This window comes from Coccinella septempunctata, chromosome 6 (genome assembly GCF_907165205.1).
Source record: "Coccinella septempunctata chromosome 6, icCocSept1.1, whole genome shotgun sequence".
In the NCBI taxonomy this organism is placed as follows: domain Eukaryota; kingdom Metazoa; phylum Arthropoda; class Insecta; order Coleoptera; family Coccinellidae; genus Coccinella; species Coccinella septempunctata.
The window spans coordinates 20,309,152-20,330,666 of record NC_058194.1 but is presented as its reverse complement, the minus strand read 5'-3'; the positions used below and the strand labels follow the sequence as shown (position 1 = coordinate 20,330,666).

The window sequence follows — 21,515 nt, the reverse complement described above, 5'->3', positions numbered from 1 at the left end:
TACAGGGATAGTCGAAAGTCCCAGCCCCCTTTCCTATCTTTTGATCGGTTATCTGTATAATGATGGAATATACAGTGTGGAAATGAAAAGTTCTATACGTTTCAATTGGTAACGAGTGGAATGGTTATGGATGATGATACAGGGGAACTGCGACTAATAATTCTAACTGAAGCAATATCGAAAATAAAACCTTTTTCGAAAGGCATTAAAGATTTTGTGGTCAAATACATTTTGTGCGTCTATCCAGTAGGGTCAAGGTGGGTTGAAATTTTCAAGGTAGCAGTTGCAAGATAGTTTCTAAGTTAGTGTCCTTTTTTTCAATATTAGAATGAATATACTTATCCAATTCGATTGAAACTCGGTGTATCGGTAAATGTAAAGATGAAGACGTGTGCAAAACTCTCTCGAAAATTCTTCATCCCAGAAAATATTCACCTTTTGCATTTATCTTAAAGCCAAATATGGGAAGTTCGGGAATGTTGAACCTCTTTTCACTTTGAAGCCACTTAAGTTGTATCTGTAAATGGTAGCAACTCATTTTTTTGCGTGATGATATGCAAAAATGTAACGATAGATAATAGTAGAGTGATGGTGGGATGAACATTTTGAGTACAGCAATTCTTTTTTTAGGAACCGAAAATTGGCTCATGTCTCCCTAACCCATGGGAGAGTTGAACAGGAGGAGAGAGAGACTTGACCATAAGTTTATTTATCAGGAAAAGCATTGAAAGAAAACAATTTCCAATGACCAATTTTCTTCATAAAATGTATCAGCCGTATGAAATACATATTTTCTATTTCAGAGTCACTCTCATTTATTTCCGAGAAGTTGTTTCCTTTTTTGAACCTTTGTATATTTTTTATATTCATTTCTATTATTAAATTTTCTTTATTTGTAGCAAACTATTATCTAATTTCAGTGCGGGAAACTTGGACCACTGATTATGTCTCCCAACCATGGGTCAAATCTCCCGCACTCCCCTTTAGTTTCTTAGTCAACAGATGTTTTCTTGAAACTCTTACAACTATTATTAAAAAGGTGTAAAACAATATTAATCAATAAAAGCAATAAAACTAAATAACACCACGCACCTATTAAACTTTTCAGACAGTGTAATATACAAAAATTATTCAATTTCTTACTTCCTAACAACAAAATCACGTTCAACGTGAGAGCTCTCACTCCCGAACTGTTCTGATGGCGGTCAAAATGAAGCTGCCACTAGTTGTGCCTTGTTACGAGTATGTCTCAAGCTAGTCGTTTACGATACCGGTAGCGAGAAATTTGAATTGAAATATTTGAGGTGATTCAAGTCTCCTACCTGAGCAAGTCTCCTGTACTCCCCCTACATAGTAAGTAGTTAACAACTTTTTTCTGGAAAACATAAGCAGCCTTGGAAGAGTTCAATACATGGATGGTGACTACCATGGTTATGAATTTGCACCAACGCACAAAAGCTCCTGACTTTACGTCACCGCTTTTTCTATTTTGTACTCCGTTTTAACTGTATTTCCCGACCGAATGGGATCTTGCGAGCAAACTATCTTGACTCGCCAGCAGTAGCTTGTATATTTGATGCATGTAGTAGTTGAATTTGGAAGCCATGAATTGGTGTGCAGAGAAAGTGACGTTTTAGTTCGGTCACTGCGGGACAGGTGGCGTATCGTGATGAGAATTTCTCAAATCGTTGCCTCGATTTCGTTTAAGACTCCATCCTTCGTTTGGAATATTCAGCAATACACTGTACTGAAGAGGGACATTGATCCCGTAACCCATCTACAGTTGCATTTAGATTATTCGACTTCTCTAGGATATCCTACGCCCGTTGAAGACTAGCTCGCGTTATTGGAATTGTTGTTCACAGTTTGTTTCATCAAAACTAACTCATACCAAACTTTCATAATTGTTTGATTGTAATATGTATCTCAATAATAGAAAAGCTACGAGAAGCACTCTCGTGATGACTGAATCTATCATGTATTACTTCAGAGTTATTTATATTACATACATACACACATAATTGAGCCTGTCCCCTAAGGTAAGTTGTATCTATTTGATACAAAAGGCAAGTGACCCATTAAAGTTTTATATTCGGAAAGAAAACCTTAGCGAATCAGGCAAGTTAGAAGTGATCTGTAAAATTTTCCTGTGTATTTAAGTATCCGAAATCCGTGTATTTCAGAAGAGATTAGGAAAGTTCCCAACAACAACGAGAGAATGATTCCTGTTTTGCAACCCTGTACAAGCAGCATTCCCTCGGGAAATCAACTATTAAGTTCTGACCTGCCCCATTCTTACCCTCCAGCTCAGCTAATAATACATATTCTGCAGACAATAAATTTGGGGATTGTGAACATTGCAGAAAAGCAGGAACACGTTTTATACCACCATGCTTCTTTTGTGCTCCGCGCTAGGGCCGATATTTCACAGAATTCTTTCCAGGTTCTTACACATGGTTGGACAAAGAATGTGTTTTTTCCATTTCTCGAAAACGAAAAAATTATCACAAGGGCGGAATGTGCCCCAACTTTCGAGCAAATATTCGAATGAATTGGGATTTTATTTCGACCCCAGGCAATAAACAGATTCTTCATTTCAAATAGGTACTATAAAAAATTTAATAAACTTCTCGATTCGTGTTGTTTAGAATTGTGACCACATTGTCACATTCAAATTTGAGCGGAATTGAATACAACGAAGCTTTTCGAGAATTATATATTAATATTATTCAGCGAATTTCATTATTTTTGGCATCTCTTTTTCCATTTTTATCAAAATATAGAATAATAATTTCGGCGAGGTGTATTTGAAGGTGAGGCTTTTTTTTAACAGAAGGTAGAACTGTCAAAATGAAGCGTTTCACAAAAAGTCCCTAAAACAAAACTTTCAAAATGACAAAGTTGAAAAAAAATTGAAAATGATTACTGAAATAGATCCTAATACTACCCTAGACCGTTTTTGTTAGCTGAATTATCGCAAAGCAATGGAAAAAACTTAACGATTCGACCATGTGGGTTCGTTTAGTATATTATTGGCACGTTCAATAGTTACGTTGTAATGAAAATGGAAAATTAGGATTGCCGAATTTTCTCATTATTTTTTAGTAACTTACACGATTCTATGAAATGGCTCATTTCGACACCAACTGAGAGAAGATACTTAGGACACAAATGTAAAAAATAGAATAATACTTTAGAATCTCACCAATAAAATTCGTCTAAATTATTCACGAATTTTTTCACAATGGACATCACAATCTTCTTTTTCGAACATTTCAACAATCGTCGTAAAAATGGGATGAAATGGGGAAACATCATAGCATAACATAACTAACATAAGCACTTCCAAGAAACTGCCTCGATTTTCTAAATTTTTTTCACCCCAAATTGCACGATACAACAATTATGATTCTCTCAAAAGTGACCTGAGGCATCTAATCCGATGAATTTGGTACTGAACCATTCATTATCCAGCCATATGTTTTGTTTTTGCGATGCCGGAGTCATCTTCCACAGTCCCTCACTTGAAATTCATTGAAATTTTGTCGAATTGCTAGGGGTTGTATCTCAGCCGTCTTGGATATTTTATATAGACAATTTTTTGTGAAACGACTTAATTTGATGAGTTCTATCTTCTGTCAAAAGAAAGCCACTCCTTTGAAAACACCCTGTATAATAGGCATTTATGTTATTAGTTACGAAATACCAAATTTTCTGCAATGGAGCAAGGTACCAGAAATCCTGTGGGAATTTTACACGTCTAGCAGTCTGCCAAAAGTAATTGCACAATATCTTGGACTGTCACTTTAAAAGCTGACAGTGGCGCTGATATTTTTAAATTAAAGAAGCACGGTGGTGGAAATCAAGCACTGTTAAGGGGAGATTTGTTGAGAATTCGATTGAAAATGAAAAACGTGTGCAATACAAGATATACTTGGTGAAACAACTAATGCAGGGTGAACCACTTTCCAAACAAAAGCCAGTAGCCAGTGCCAGACATAAAACAAGTTTGTCGACTGAAATTAATTTAAACAATTGTAATAATTGTGTTATCAATAAGTAGGTACTTATTATGATTAATTTAAAATTTTTGTTCTCATCTTGTATTACAACAGTTAAATAAATGGATTTTTTGTCACTAATTGTGAAATCCTTTTAACGTCCCCAGCTGCATAATATTTTACTTTGTGCAACTAGTTACACAAATTAAGACGTTTCATAACGTCAATCTGTTTTAAAAAGTCTAATATTTTCATCCTACTATAGTTGGAACGTAATTCTTGTTCTATGTACCACAAATCTGGTTGAATCTCAAGATTATAACAGGCCGTGTTTCAAAGGCTGCTTGGTAGCGTAAGCAAATCCAAATTGTTCACCTATGCTTCAAATTATAAAATATAAAACAACTACTTTTTTCAAATGAATATTGAATCTGGAATTTTGGTATTACTGAAATCAAAATTTTTACTAGACTCTAATGAGCATCAATAATGAACATCATTACAGCAAGATCTATCCGTTACATATCTGATTAGCTGTTATTAGTTGGAAACATTATTCTGAGCTGAAAGTTATTTTGAGCGCTGGTATTGAAGTGATGATGAAGGTATGATAGAAAATAGGTATTTAAAGGCTCACTTATACACACACATTATTCAACTATACTATAATACAAATTTTAGAGAACGAGTTATTTGCATGGTCAATTATATCTTCTGAGTGAAATTCTCTGCTATCCAAACCTTTTTTGTCGTTCATATTCGTTATTTGTACAATAAATTATTGCTGTTGAATATGGCCGAAATGTGTTCCATTAATGCTGGAAATCCAACCAGCCGAGCTGAAACTTTACTCAAAACTGTCAATACTCTCACAATTAATGTATATTCGAGCAATAATAAGAACATGAAAAAGCAATAAAATTCAGACTCAATAGCAGAACTGTGAGAAGACCAAAATATGAGTTTCATTCAATTTCAAAAATTGAATTACGATTATACGACTGAATTTGACCCAGTTAAATCCAGCGTCGAAGACGGTAAGTAGCTATACACTCTGAAATTATATTTCAACTCTCCCCAAGAAAGTTTTCCCTTCGAAAGCTTCAAGGATGAATGCTTTTTAGTGAGAAATCGGAAAAGTCTCATAATTTATGAAACTAATTTTTATGGGGGTATGAATGAGAAGCGATGATCCAGGGTATGAACAGGCACGATCAGAAAACACATCATTCGGAACTTTCTTTCGATAAATATGTTAATTTTAACTATCCTGTAATTTTTTTTTCGTGAGAATGTATCTATACTGTTTTCGAGTTTCTGTAGTGATATGGTAGACGTTAGCTGTATTCAATAAATTTTCATCCATCTTCTGATTCTCCTTTCACGATTTGAGTTTTTAATATGATTACGTGTGAAATGCAGCAATTGTAGTACAGGATCCGGAATAATTTTTTCAAAACGTTTGAAATGCTTGTCATAATGAAAAAACCTTCGAAATAAGTTATTAGGAGTATAAAAATAGTAAAAATATTTCTTCTTCGGAAACATAAGCGAGAATAATTTCTGAAAGCAAGCGGTATAATGTGAGAAAAGTGATGACCTCTCACATCAATAAAAAACATGTTTTTTATGACCTCATGAAAACATGTCACCTTCCTATGAGATTCTAGGTCCCAAAGCAAAACTGCTGCACGAAAAATTATATTTTTCAAATGAGCTCGTCGTGACACATTGAATAAAATTTTTCAAATATTTTTGTGAAAAATGAGTTCAATAAATTCACTTTTGTCATACTTTTGTAATTTACCTTCTTCCTCCTGCAACAACTTGGGTAAATTAGTATTATGGCAAAGAAAACTCCATATAACGCGTCAGAAATGCTCTAAGGTTCGTTTTGAATTGTAAATAACCTTCTTAAAAATTCATCAACCACTTGAATCACCTTTGCAAGTCTCTTCATCCTGGTGAGATAACGAGGACAAAGCATGAAACATTTCTTAAAAGTATGAGCAAATTCCCTTACATGAACATAACTTGAACATAACTATGACATAGCATCTTAATATCAAATTCTCTATTCATTTCTAGATATCAATTACTGCCATTGAAATGTTTTACACGTAGGAATGTAACAATTGTCATTTAGATGTGGCTAAATGAGCTGCCTAATGGGAACGTCTAATTTCTTGATTATCTCGAAAACGGCCAATTTTATATACTGTTGATAGGATATTACTCAATTATTTTCAGGAATAGAATCATAACGTTTTCGAATCTGCCTGCTTGGAGCAAAAAAGGGAACATTTCCAGCAATTAATTATAAAGAACTCTGAAACTCGTACTAATGAAAATCTTATAATTCGGATTCTCTAGTTTAGTTATGGATTTTCAGTATATTGGCCACATCAATTCAATCTCTAGAGAAATTAGATTGAGATTCTGTGATTTAGTCAATTCACTGAAATAAGTGAAAGCCTTCTACATAATTGAAAGTGAAAAAACATAATGCCTCGATATAATCAAGTCAATCAAATTTTTCAAATTTCACAGATTCTTTTTAATTTCAAATTACTCGAAAACAGCGAATTATACGAGAAAATATGAAGAATACTTCTATTTTACAAAACGTTCGAATATTTACTAGATAGCGTCCAACTTAGTTTCAAGAGATTCTTTGTACTTTTGGTATTTTTATGGTATGTAATCTCGTATGTAATGGTCATATTGATACAACTGGGAGACGTGGGTGATATCTGATAAATGAATAACTATACTGTGAAATTTATTTCATTCGATGAAACTGTTCGTAAGATTTTTTTATAGTTTTTCAACGGCCTGTATCTTTTAAACCAAAACCGATTTGGAATAAATGGTGAAGGAAAAAAGTGTTTCTTTTGACCTCACGAATATATCGAATCAAAGACTTACCCTGTATGTGTCGAGGAGATTTTTAAACAAGCATTTAACTCTACTCCTAAAAATTTAAAGGGGTGATATTTTCCAGAACATTCAGAGCAATTTCAGAGCAAATCGGACACAAATCGATACAAATCGGACCAGAGTGGGTAACGGTCGTTGAATAATATAGCAATAAAAACTTTCTATTAACTTTGTATTAGTACATAACGAAATCTTGGATGTTTCCGAAAACTATAATCTCCACTCAGATTTCAACGAGTATTTTATTTTTTCTTCATTTCACATGCAATTTTCATAAAATTTTTGTTTGTTTTTTACGGCTTTTTTTCCTTTTTTTGTTCGTTTTATGTAAAAAACTGAAATGACGAAAATACGTGTAATTGAAAGACACTTCAGTTGCTAACATAAAACAAACAAACCCAAACAGAAACTGTAAAAAAACAAAACAAAAAAATAGAATTAATAAAAAGTTGCCTTTGCTATATTACCTATTTAACGACGTATAACACAAGATCAATTATAGCAATTATATACCTCCAGAGCAATTGGGAGTAGGGTAAATGTTGCTTTATATCTCTTGTCTTTCAATTAACCTTCACCCTCCTGAAGATAATATTGTAAAGGCGAAACACGTGTCGTGGTTTAGCAACTCATTTTAGTGAAAATGGCCATATATAATCTGTTTTTGGTTCATTAGGGATTTTCATTCATAATTCTAAGAGCATCTTCAAACTTACCTTCAAATATTGTGAAGATGAGGAATACTATTGCCAGTCTCTGAAGATCCATCCTTCTGAAAAAAAAAAGAAGAAATTAAAAATCGAGTCCCGGAATATTCAAATGAAAATGAATTGCTCCTAGGATTTCAGGGAAACCTTCGAGGTCGTGTTATGAAGCAAAAAAATTAGGATTTATGTTAGACTCTTTTTGATGTATATTTATTCGCTGGCTTGTTTCATTTCGTTGTTTTCATGAAAACTCATTGCCTGTCAGTGTCGGTACTTGGCGGGATATTTTTCGCCCGCGGCGAAGGCTCCGCAAGAATATCAAATTAGAGTGATTTATATTCATTATCACCCCCTCGACTGAAACAACAGATAGAATATCAGGACCAGGAAACACCGTTCGTTACAACTCGCAATGCGGAAATCACGCTATTTTTCATAATATTCTTAGTTACGAGAAGAAATTAGAAAACATTGGACAAAGAGAATAAAAAGTCCAACGACTATTACAGCCTAATGTTGGATCTTATCGCTTAATTAATTCATATTTATTTGAATAACTTCTACATTTTGGGTTTTTATGTGCAAGGTAGATTCACGTGAGATTATTTTTAACCACTATCTGAGTTCTAGGACAATATTTCGTGCAACTACATTGGATATAATTATCAAGTAAAAGTTAGAATAACAGATTATCAATTAGACTCCATAAAGCACTGTTTTTCAAGTCCAGAGAATCTACTGTGAGAGTTATTTCGTTTTACAATTTCCAAATTTAAGCGGTTTCTTTGATTGCTCTTTATTTGTTCAATTGATAAAAATGTCAATTCACACGAATACTAGGTGGTTAAAAAAAATGAAGGAAGTGGGTCGCGAAATATTTTACACATTTCCCTCTACGGTTTCTTTTATTGAGAGATAAACGACTCGAAAGCTGACCTTCAAAAAATTCTGAAAAAGATGTCCTCAGTTAATGATTCGTCAAGACCGAACGGTTGCGCCGAGATGGATGAAATTCTCAGATTTAATACTAGTAGAGTTGCTCTTTCAGAATATGTACAACATTCTCATCTACGGTTACTTTTATTGAGAGATAAACGACTCGAAAGCTGACATTCGAAAAATCCTGAAAAATATTCAGTTAATAATTCGTCAAGACCGAACGGTTGCGCCGAGATGGATGAAATTCTCAGATTTATTACTCGAAGAGTTGCTCTTTCAGAATATGTATAACATTTCCATCTACGGTTACTTTTATTAAGAGATAAACGTTTCGAAAGCTGACTTTCGAAAAATCCTGAAAGAGATGGGTTCAGTTAAAAATTCGTCAAGACCGAATGGTTGCACCTAGATGGATGAAATTCTCTGATTTACTACTACATACTAGAAGAGTTGCTCTTTCAGAATATGTATCACATTTCGATCTACGGTTACTTTTATTGAGAGATAAACGACTCTAAAGCTGACCTTCGAAAAATCCTGAAAAAGATGGGTTCAGTTGAAAATTCGTCAAGACCTAACGGTTGCATGAAGTAAGTGCAATGAAATTCTTAGATCTATTACTAGAAGAGTTGTTCTTTCAGAATATGTGTCACATCTCCATCTACGGTTACTTTTATTGAGAGATAAACGACTCGAAAGCTGACCTTCGAAAAATTCTAGAAAAGATGGGTTCAGTTAAAAATTCGTCAAGACCGAAACAACTTCTTTTTCCATATCTCTCAAACGGTGCCTGGACAAATTAAAATAAAAGGATGCCAAACATGGACACACGATACTGATATTTTGGTTTAAAAATTCTCATTTGGTTGTGCCAACTTTCAAAAATTTTCAAAGATTGATTTCTATGGTTCTGATTGTTGATTGATTGATTGATGGTTCTGTGGATGGACAAATGAAAAAATTGGACTTACGTTGGACGAACGATCTGTAGGTACCATCCAAAATAGGTTTTTGCGATTTGGGGGTGCCGCTCAGAAAATGAACCGAAAAAAGCTCTTTTCGATATCTCTAAAACTGTGCCTGGACAAATGAAAAAAAACTGTGGACAATCATGGACATACGATGGACAAACGACCCTGAAATTTTTGTTTCAAAATTCGCATTTGGGGGTGCTAGCTTCACATAGCTCAGTTCTCATTCTCTCCTTCGTTTCCTTAATAATCTCATGCAGAAATATGATGAAAAATGCCGGGCTCAAAATCCAACCTTGCCTTAGTCCTTCCTTAGTGTGGAAATGATCCGACTTCATACCAAAGATTATTTTCAAGGAGACATTATTATCCAGACAAAATACAGTGGATCAACGGTTTGGTATATGAAAATGGAATGGCAAAATGACTCGGTAACAGACATACACGCTTTCTACAAAATTCAATTAATTTATTACCATTCCTCATTTCAGAGGATATGGACAAAATTTCCTCGAAAGGATTAAAAGGATATCTACTAAAGCAACGGAGTAAAAAAAGCATACCATGTTGAAAAATTGATGTGAAAAATTGTAAAAAGCTATAGCTCTCCAGTGAAAACAACTTTGTTCCACTACATACTCGTAATCCTAAACTGAGTGATAATCTAGGGCACAAAATATGGCAAAATATAATTTCCGTGAGATATTCGGAACGGCTTTGATTTAAGCATTATTTCCTCCACTTTTCCGTTCGCAATATTCGCTCCCTCATGTCAGTTAACAAAGGTGAAGCGGAAAACTCCATCATGAGTGAAAAAATAAAACTGTGAGAACCGCCGTAATCAGGTTGCCTTCCACTTTCCGGAACTCTTCTGTCATATATCTTTAATAGCATCCAGGACACGGCACGAGATCCTTCGACCTAATTGCCCCGGGGCATATTCGGGCGAAAAATCTGAGGAAGTGGTAATGGAGTTACAGCTCGGCATGTAACATGCGTGAAAAAGTTATCAGAAACGCAAAAACAAACCGGTTGGGAATTAAATTAACCTCTAGCCTCGGGAAATCTCTCCCACTGAAAATTGTTTCATTAACTAAAATATTGGGTTGATGGAGAGTTTTTTTGCTGTTTTCTATTTCAGGCACGAAAGCGTTACTTTACTCAGAATGTTGTCAAATAAGTTTTTTCGAAACCTTAATACAGCAAGACTTAAGAATTATCTGCAGAGTATCTGTAAGTAGTGCAGATTCTGCGGAGAGAAGGGCAAATTCCAGAGCACCTGGTAACGAAATTCCTCGACATTGCTAGTAAAAAAATGCTTTGGGCAAGAATCTTGGAGAAGTGAGGAAGCCGTATTAAATACTGGTTACTTAGAATTCTAGAACTGAAAGGCGAGCTGTAGACTAAAAGTGTCTATACACGCACCAGCGAACTGTAGTCCAGGACTGTCAATTTCAACAGAAACTCCAAAAACTGTACCGGTAGATTCGGGGGTTACAGGACTTGGGATAGTCCTGTAACTTGGGACTCCTTGCAGATTTCTTTGTTTTTTACCGTTTATGAGTGAAGGGACAAACTTATAAGATTGTGTAGCGTTTTTTGGATAGTTTAACAATAAATTCCTTTCGAGATTGCCGTGACCAGAGCGTTTGAATTGACAGGAAAAATTAATGAATTCAGGAGAATAAAAGCGTGTTTTTTTATGGCCCTGACGCTTTCTAGTGTTCTGTACATGTGTTTCACTTTGTGCATGTGTAATTTTTTTTCTGGATACGTGGGATATTGGGATTTTTGATATGTCATGAGACAAGGTTGCTTACAAATCAAACGGCAACACGGATCTGATTCATTTATTTGGTTGTTTCATAGGGTGACTTGGGACAATGGCGAATAGATACAAGTGGCGCATTGGCAGCAGGAAATATGCCGATTTTTCGCAGGATATTATTATTTACGTTATTTCTACAACGAAATCACCTCGGAAATCACCAAAGAATGAAAGAAATCAAAGTTCCCTTGTTTTGTTTAGTTTTTTTTTACATTTGAGTTGCAATATATTTACTCTCGCTGTAATAGGGGTTTATCATTTAATTTCCTTACAGAATTTCAACTATACAGGGTGGTCCAGATCGTAACCAAGAAATTTTAACCACGTATTCTACATCAAAAATAAGCCCTAAGTTGTGATATAAACATATGTCGAGAAATGTTTCCTTTCCGAGATACGGGGTGTTAAAATTATAGAGAAAAACATGTTTTTCATTAACATCTTTCACACTGCTTGAAATATTTTCATGAAATTTCAGACATAGGTTTTGAGCGTCAAAGAGCACTTTTTGCATAATATCATTTCTTTTTTATTCTATCAGTGACGTCCGTACTGCAGCGAGACTGAATATTTTCAGATAAAAAAATGATACGCCACTGGTTTTTCCGACAATGAAAGTTACTATTTAAATCCTTATTTAATTTCGAGAAAATTCGTTCTCTCGCATTTATGCTGTACGAGGCACCGTTTCCGGTTAAAAAAATAAAACACATTCTCATGCATGAAGAAATCGCCAAAATTTGATATGGTAGGTACATAATAATAATGAGACCCTTTTTGCTATATCAAATTTTGGCGATTTCTTCATGCATGAGAATGTATTTTTTTTTTAACCGGAAACGGTGCCTCGTACAGCAAAAAGTCAAGAGACCGAATTTGCTCCAAATTAAATAAGGATTTAAATAGTAATTTTCATTGGCGGAAAAACCAGTGGCGTATCATTTTTTATCTGAAAATATTCGGTCTCGCTGCTGTACGGACGCCACTGGTAGAATAGAGAAGAAATGATATGCAAAAAGTGCTCCTTGACAATCAAAACCTATTTCTCAAATTTCATAAAAATATTTCAAGCAGTGTTAAAGTTATTAATAAAAAACATTTTTTTCTCTATAATTTTAACACCCCGTATCTCGAAGAGAAAACATTTCTCGACATATGTTTATATGACAAACTAGGGCTTATTTTTTATGTAGAATACGTGGTTGAAATTTCTTGGTTACGATCTGGACCACCCTGTATAATCACAAATTCTAATTTTTCAAAACTATACACCGTCCCAAGTTACCTATTTCATTTGAGAGTTGAGAAATCAATAGGTTTTAACTTGTGTCCCAAGCCTCCCAAATCGGTGGGTGACTTGGGACAAGTATATTTTATTTTTTTCATAAATTATATCCGAATTCTCAAGCATGGTATATATCCTAATCAATAGTCTGATACATAAAGCATATTCGAACCACTTTTTCAGATATGTATATATAGGTCAACGTTTTGAAAATATGACAAGTTGAATTCAACAATTGTCCAAGTCACCCGGTAGTGTAGTAGAATAAGTCATCAGAGCTATTCTCGTCCCACTATCAAGGGGGTACAATAGATCTCACTGAAATTAAACCCCTCTGCAATCTACAGTTTACCTGAAAGGATGAACACTTTGTCGAAGCCTCAGTTACTTCAGTTAACTTTCAGAGTGAAGAATCCATGATGGAAAATCATCCAGTAAAAAAGTAAACCTCTTCAAATTATTGTTCAGGACCTTTCAGGTTAAAAAAAACTCCAACTCGTATGCTAACCATAAAGGCATATTCGCAGTGTTTGGGAGAAAAATCCAAATAATCGAGCCATCTAAACACCCGAACTATTCCTGGGAAATGGCCGATCTCACAACAGAAATATTCACCTCATGAAAGGCAAATTCTACAGGATTAATACCGTATTGGATTTGACAGGGAGGGTATCCAGAATAATATACCCCAATTGAAATTCCGTTGAAAAATTTGGGGAGGGCAGTGTCGGAAACAGAAGGAAAATGATTTAGGTGGCCACATCAAGGAATTCAAAGGTGAAAAACGCACAGGAGCAGAGCTTTTCGATCAATGCCTCATGAATATTTATTTGGGGTGTGATAATTCTTTCTGTTCACAAAGAGCGATCACGAAAAACATGCCAGAATGAAGGGAACTTGGCCGTTTTAAGTTAGGACTGCTAGAGATATTTTAATTATTTCGTCAGAGCTTTCTTATTTCTATTATTTCTTCGATTACCAAAGGACTGATAAGTTGCTCTTTCGTCTCTTCTTCATTATAAGATGAAATTTGATATCGTTCATTATTTTTGTTGACGTTCATATATGTAGGTTTCTGTATCTTTTCAGCAATTTTATTATTATACTGTAAGTTTTTTGTAGTTTGTTTTTTTTCGTTGTGTTCTTCATTGTTGTTTGATTTCATTGAACCCTCAGCATTTATAAATCTTGCATGTGGGAACCAACAGATAATGTCATTAATTATGACAGAGAAGCCTTTATAAGCTGGTGGGTCAGTGCAGATACTAGAAAGAAGAAAAAAACCAATGTAATCGACAGGCGGCAATCACGTGAACTCCATCTGCCAATCAGATTGTTCCTTTCTTAGATCTTAGTTCTTAGGAACTCTGTGTAAACCCATAATAAATTTCGAATTATATTGAAAGTTATTGGTCGGACTTTGAAGAATGCATTCATTCTTTTCGACTGTTCTTCAAAAAATATTTTCAAGTACATCTATTTTTCATGTTGTGGTTGATAGTTTCACAACTATTTTATCAGTTAGTATATGTTCTGAAACTGCAAGAAATTTCAGTTTACCATGCTGAAGATTGTGCCTCAACTCATACAGAATGTATTCGATAGAAACCGCAATCTGGAAGCAGGAGTTTCAATCTATTCCTCAAATTCATATCGATCCTCTACGAACTAAGTTTATATGTTAACCTGGAGTTTTGTTTCAATACCTTGTTCCAATAACGAACTCATGAAATCGAGCACAGAAACTCCTAATTTACTCGAAGTTTTCACAGTTAACGTTTTGTCGCTTGTAGATTGTTGGCCGCCGATGAGTTTCCCCGGAAACTATGAGAAAAAAACGGCAGAATATGCCATCCGACGAAGATCGCTATGGACGGACATCGACATACTTTTCAATCGATAATGTGAGGAGAAAGGAAATCCAAAAATGATTTGTCGATAATATATCGATACTTGAAAATACAAGATTTTGATTATATGTTCAAGAGTACGTGCATGATGTAGCTGTTCCCGTAATATTGTTTTACGTTTATGCTGCTATCTCCCCTTCGGTCCAGACCATACATACATATTATACACAGGGTGACAATTTAAAAACTTGCCAGGCCAATTATGTCGCGACAAGGATGTTTCCAGAGAAAATGCCGGAACAGGTCAATTTGTATTCGGAGGGGAACATATTTTGAGCAGAATTGTAAGCCGAAATCTTCTCAACCCTAGGTGTAAGGGCATTCACCCTAAATTCTTAATAGGGAATCGGGGGTGATATTTATCTCAATTGAAAGATCACTTGTTCCTCTACATGAATACTATGATTTGTAAATTTTTATTGATTCCTTACACCTAAGATTGAGGAGATCTTGGCGTACAATTCTGCTAGAAACATGTCCCCCTCCGAATAAAAATTGACCTGTTCCGGCATTTTCTCTGAAAACATCCTTGTCGAGACATAATTGGCCTGGCAAGTTTTCAAATTGTCAGCCCCTGTAATTACCTCAAGGACTCAATAAAAATGTGCAAACCTTTCTCTACGATTCTTCTTTGATTAGGTACTTGTGTTCACGACGAGCCGTTCAACGAATTTAGAGTAAATTTTGTTTTGTGAGGGTTAGTACTTTTGGAAATTAATTTTTATTTTTCGTTTTCCGCAAGTGCCTTGAAGTAAAGGAGGTAGGTCAACGTCTATACCGTTCAGTTTGTTTATTAGACCTACACCGATTATTTCTTTGTACACTGCTGTACTGTATCACTTTCTGTTATATTTTGCCATATTTTACCCTGTTTCGCGAGTCTGACTTTTCCTTCGCTATCAGTCATGGTGCGTAAGCCCTTGGGGTAGTGAAGGGGAAGTCCCGTCAACCCCCCCCCCCTGTTCGCGTTCCCGCGTCATAAGTGTTGATATAGAAATCTCTTCTTTTCTATCAGTCATGGAGCGTAGCCCTTGGGGTAGTGAATAAAAGTCTCGAGTAGATCCGCCCTGGTTGTGTTTCTTTCGTTTCTGGAGAAATACAATTAATTACATCCCGATACCGTCATTTAACTTCGCGAGGTCATCCTTCGTATCCATTTCGTCAGTTCTGGTTGGCGCATTTTATTGAACAACCTTTGATTTTTTCACTGTACCCGTATAAACTTTATAAAGTGCTCATGATCGGATAGAATTTCCAGATATGTTTGCTGATCGATTCGCTCATATTTCATACCTACACATATTTCCGTTGTTTATATAATCAGTTTCCGAAGGTGTGAATAAACTAGTACATAATTTGATTGTGACTACTTCGTTATCGCTACCACCCTAGATAACAGCGAACTCTGTATCCGACTAGCAGCTACTCTGGTAGGTTTGCTATTCTTCCTAGTGAAAAGAATAGCTGGCGCTCGAGATAAGTTTCTCCGAGGAAACCACGTTACAAAAATGGTTGAGGGTCAAGTGATCTTTCAATTGAGGTATAGCTCACTCCCATTCACTATTGAGAATTTAGGGGTGATAGCTCCTACACCTAGTGACATAATTAGACTGGCAAGTTTTATAATTGTCACCCTGTATAAAAGGTGAGTCTCTGACTCGCACAAATATTTTAAAAGTAGATTCTTGAGGTCAAAAGTTTTCTCCTTCACCGTTTTTTCCGAATCGGCTCGGTTTAAAAGATACAAGCTGTTGAAAAATAAAATAAAAATGTTATTTATTTATCTCACAAACGGTTTCATCGAATGAAATGAAATATAGTTTTTCATTTATTTGATGAATCTTTTTTGAACACAAGGTATCACCCAGGTCTTCCAGTTTTCTCGTTATGACCATTACGTACCATAAGAATACCAAAAATTAAAAGAATCCAACTCTTCAAACTAAGTTCATCTAATGAATATTTGAACGTGTTGTAAAATAAAAGTATTCGTCATATTTCCTCGTATAATGCGCCGTTTTGAGTAATTTGATGTTCAAAAATAAAAAATATCTGTGAAATTCGAAAAATCGGGTACTTTGTCCGAATGCAACTCTTTTTAAAAGACCCATAGATGTACACAGATTTAGCAAAATATTCTGATGGTAATTTTGTTTTCATAGGGGGGCACCGCTCATTATGAAAACTTAAAATAGCTATATCTTTTTATCAGGGCCGAATCGGAAAAAATGTTAAAGTAAAAAAGTGTTTCTTTTGACCTCAAGAATCTATAGTTGAAATATTTGTACGAGTCGAAGACTCACCCTGTATATAAAGGTGTATGCCATATATGGTTTAGGTTTACCAACTTGGGGATGTCAGATTTTTTGTGCTTATTTAATTAATTTCATTTATTTTACTGGGGAAAATTGTCATTGATATATTCTATGAATTTTTATCAATTACTACCCCACGAAAAAGCCATGTTTCTCATAACACTGCACTTCTATATATAATGCTCATAATACATGAAAAGTAAAGAAATTTCATCCCTATAATGAAAAAGGTGGATGAAAACAGTGATCAAATCATCTTCAGTTACAGAATATCCATCCATTTCTTGCTCAAAAAGTTAGGGTTGCGATTGAAAAAAATACCCTCCAGTCCTCGTAGAGGGTGCATGACAAATTCCTCAATGATTCAAGAGGAGTTGAGAAAAAGGATCAGTAAAACTTCAACTTGAGTATTTGCAGTTGGAGGTATAAATACTTGGAAATATATTTTCATTTCCAACACGAGAAATATGAAATTATAAGCAAGGTACGACAGGAATAACGATGGAACTTTGAAGAGTTTTCTACGGTTTTCTATAAGTATGGGGGTGTTTCTGCTCGAACCGAATGAACGAGAGATACATTAAAAGTTCTGTTTTGGATTCACCGTCTCTCTATCGAAGCGAATAAAAATTAATCGAGTTGTTCAATTCAATTCTTTATTCGGAATCCACGGCATATTCATCCAAGCCATTTTATGGCTTCTTGGATCTTGGAAAGAATATTTCAATAAAAAATATTGAATTACGAAATATTGATTCCGCTACATAACACAGGCAGGGTCTGCTTTGTAGCTTGTCGGTGAAATCAACATAATGTGTTTGTGCACGAATGAAAAACCCACGTCAAATTCTGTAACTGATGGCAATACACGGATGAAATAAAAATATTTCTCTTTCTGGTAAAGTGACCACGAACTCCGATCATCCCTTTTTGAAACATCGATTAATGACATCCTTGTTGTTTCAAATGATGTAGAAGGGTATTCATATTAGGATGAAGAGTTCATCATCAGTAAAAAAACAAATGTCACTCAGAACAATCAATAAAAGTGAAATTTTCATCGTCATTTATATAGAAAATTTATTTCATCAGTTTCTGAATGAATCATAATTTATGTTCCATTTCACTTTCACAACAGAATTCGTTATAACTAACGTCAGCAGTAAAAGCTGGTTATTTTGACATTCTGGCAACGATGTTGTACTTCTGACTACTGACATCATTTCATTCCTAAGATGAACCAAGTAGGTATACTCCATTCACTTTTATTTCAGCAGTCGGTTGGCCATTTAACTTTGACACATTTCACTCTGTATAGTACGAAAATGTGGGGTTATGCCGCTTGTCAAAACATTTTTGGTTATTTGCATGGAAAATACAAGAGATCAGTATAATATCATAATATGCACTAGCTTGAGGAGAGTTAATGTTCGTTATCTTCTTTGGCTAAAGTTTGAATACGTTACCTACGTCAGTTGTAGATTTCAAAAATATTAATCCGAAGATGAAATGCATATGATGCAGTGGTTGGGAATGGGTATCTCCCGAAGGATTTAACAGATAATAACAAGAATGTTGAATTTTTCAACAAAAATCATCTTGCAAAAATTTAAGGAAAAGGAATTAAAGAAAGTTTCAAGTCAAGATGAACTTCACCTTTGAACAAAAATTTCACATGAAAAAACAATTAACAGGACAACTGGCGCGTATTTGTGGCTGTTCATCTTAATACATTGATAAAATAATAATAATTAGGTATTAATTTATTGGTACCTCAAAACATTCACAATGTATAGTCAAAAAAATAGAAAAATCAATTTTCGGGAACTTATTCTACGATGACATTCATCGAAAATCCTGTAGTAAACTTTTCGCATTAATTCACTCGAAACATAAAATTTTCAAATGCCACCCCTTTTTTGGGTCTCCCAATAGAAGGAAATTCTTTGTCATCCTCTTCATTTACAATCTTTCTGATTGTGGAAATATTCAGCTGAAATATAAATCGTTAAGATTCAGATGAAACATAAATTCTTTTACATTGAATATGTTCGCTACCGTCTGACGTATTGCGGATTTTAGAATAGCAGTGTATAACTATTTGAATGAGCGGACCTGCACTTCCTGGAACCCTGTCTCTTTTTTCAATCACTTTCGGCATTTTCGTAATAAAAATTGATATTAGTTGTGGCAACGGCGTTATGACATTAACGACATTTCATGAGTGCCAACATTACTCCGTTCTAGTTACAAAAACTTGAGAAAATTATTTCATGGCCAACCGACTGCTAAAATAAATGTGAATGCAGTATATATTCATTTGTTTGAGATTCGACTATGAAGTTCAATCTCTGTATTTATTTTTCGTATGGGACACTATGAAATGTAATCACAATATTGTGATTACATATTGTGAAATGGGGTACTTTCCGCGTGGGTTAAAAATATATTTTTCCGGTTATAAGGGTTGGGATGAAATATCTAACACCGTGAATATCTTCAAAAAAGAAGAGATGATATTCAAGATACTTTATAGACAATTTCAATAACGCAGAACGCATCTGTTACCATATTTTTTGTTACTACTGAGTTATACCAATTCCACGGAGAATATCCTCAAATTTTTTAATGGAATAACGACAAGTTTCGTCCATCACAAAGGTATCCTTGGAGATTTATTTAATACGGTTCCTTGTTGGAATCAATTGATCTTGTATGGCAATTACCAAGCCCTCTGTCTCGGGAAACAACTTTCCGGAAGTCAACCAGTAGTTCGGCGCAGATATGTCGACGTAATCATGGTTGACCTCGCTCTGGTGCCTTCCATGCAGAGGTTTGGCAATAAGTTTCTGCATTTTGCTTTCTGCAGAGCTTTCGACGGTTTCCAAGTGGTCCTGCTGCAGCTTTAATGGAGTAGAACTATCAGCGTCATAGACTACTCGATGAAGCAGCCTAGTTCAGGAGATATTCTAGATGTCCCTCAGATAAACGGTTGGAAAAATAAAAAAATCCCCTACCCCCAAAGTGTCGTGGCAGCTGTGTTCGTTATCCCTGTTATCTTTTTCAAAATAACGTGCATTTAAATGATATCACAGTGAAATTTTGAATTTCACATAATATCGATACTTAAATAGTCATTACAAGGCAAAACAATGAAGTTCATGGAAGTTTTTGTATTAATATCATTCGAGTTATCCCGAATTTCCATCAAGTAGCGGGTAGCACAATTAAGTAAATGCTTTAAGGGTCCCTGGTTCGTTTGCAACCCTATTTTAGACGATCCACCGCCATTGAATATGAAGCATCCCTCATTAGATATCATTTGCAGCCGGAGGATTGGTCTCATATTTTCAATGACGCTGTTAAGGCTTATGAGAGGATAACTCCAGGAAAGTCTGGAACTTTGGATCTAGATGAAAAAGTAGAAGATTCAGTGAAAAAATGTATGGGAAGTCCGGGATGATTGAACCCCTTTTCACTCCGAAGCCACTTATGTTGTATCTGTAAATGGTATAGCAACTCATGTTTTTGCTTGAAGATATAATGTCTGAATAGGTAACGATCGATAAATAGTAGAGTGATGGTGAGATGAACATTTTGAGGACAGCAATACTTTTTTTAGGAACCGAAAATTTGCTCATGTCTCATTAACCCATAGGAGAGTTGAACAGGGGGCGAGAGAGACCATAAGTTAGTCAGGAAAAACATTGAAAGAAAACAATTTTCAATGACCAACAATTGTCTATGTCAAAGTTTTCATCATCAGATGTATCAGCGTATGGAATATATATTTTCTATTTCAGAGTCAGTCTCACTTATTTCCGAAAAGTGTAAATTTTTTATATTTATTTCTATTATTCAATTTTCTTTTTTTGGAGCGAACTATTATCTGATGAGCTCAATGCGGGAAACTTGTACCACTGATTATGTCTCCCGACCGTGGCATGGGTCAAGTCTCCCGCACTCCTTTTAAACTATTCAACAGATGTTTTCTTGAAACTTTTACAATTATTATTAAAAAGGCACATCGTTTTTAAAACAATATTAATCAATGAAAGCAATAAAACTAAATAATACCACGAATCTATTAAACTTTTCAGACAGTGTAGCAAACAATAATTATTCAATTTCTTGCTTCCTAACAACAAAATCAACTCTCTCACTCCCGAACTGTTCTGATGGCGGCCAAAATGGAGCAGCCACTAGTTGTGTCTTGTTACGAGTATATCGCAAGCTATTTATGATAACGGTAGCGCGAAATTTTAATTGAAATATTTGAAGTGGTTCAAGTCTCCCTGACTCCCCCTACAGTCCATATAATCGCACTTTCTTAGACCCTCAAGTGAATGTTAGGTTCAAAGGTACTATTAGCCTAACAATGTGTACTCAAGTGGCTTTGAAATGTAGTTTTCAATTTTTGATATATTTATCATTGAAAGATAATTATTGTCCTAATTCAAAACCTCACGTTTTGAGTGAGGCTGATGTTAAAATTGGTACTTTAAATTTTCTTCTTCATTTGAAATCCACACCATATGTATGGTGTGGATATATAATATCAAATTTGTTTTTATATGGTTTAACTGTGGTCTATTCTTAAGTGTTTTGATGCTAGTTTA

The 21,515-nt window shown here is 34.9% G+C and overlaps 1 protein-coding gene across 1 annotated transcript in view; it reads right to left on the bottom strand.

Annotated features, from left to right (window-relative positions):
* Positions 1 to 21,515, bottom strand: part of LOC123315167 (cadherin-87A) — a 139,742-nt gene that overhangs the window by 48,782 nt on the left and 69,445 nt on the right. Inside the window, exon 3 of the mRNA XM_044900763.1 lies at positions 7,658 to 7,713. Within this exon, the coding sequence (XP_044756698.1) occupies positions 7,658 to 7,709 (52 nt within the window). The 5' untranslated portion in view covers positions 7,710 to 7,713. The remainder of the gene's footprint in view (positions 1 to 7,657; positions 7,714 to 21,515) is intronic.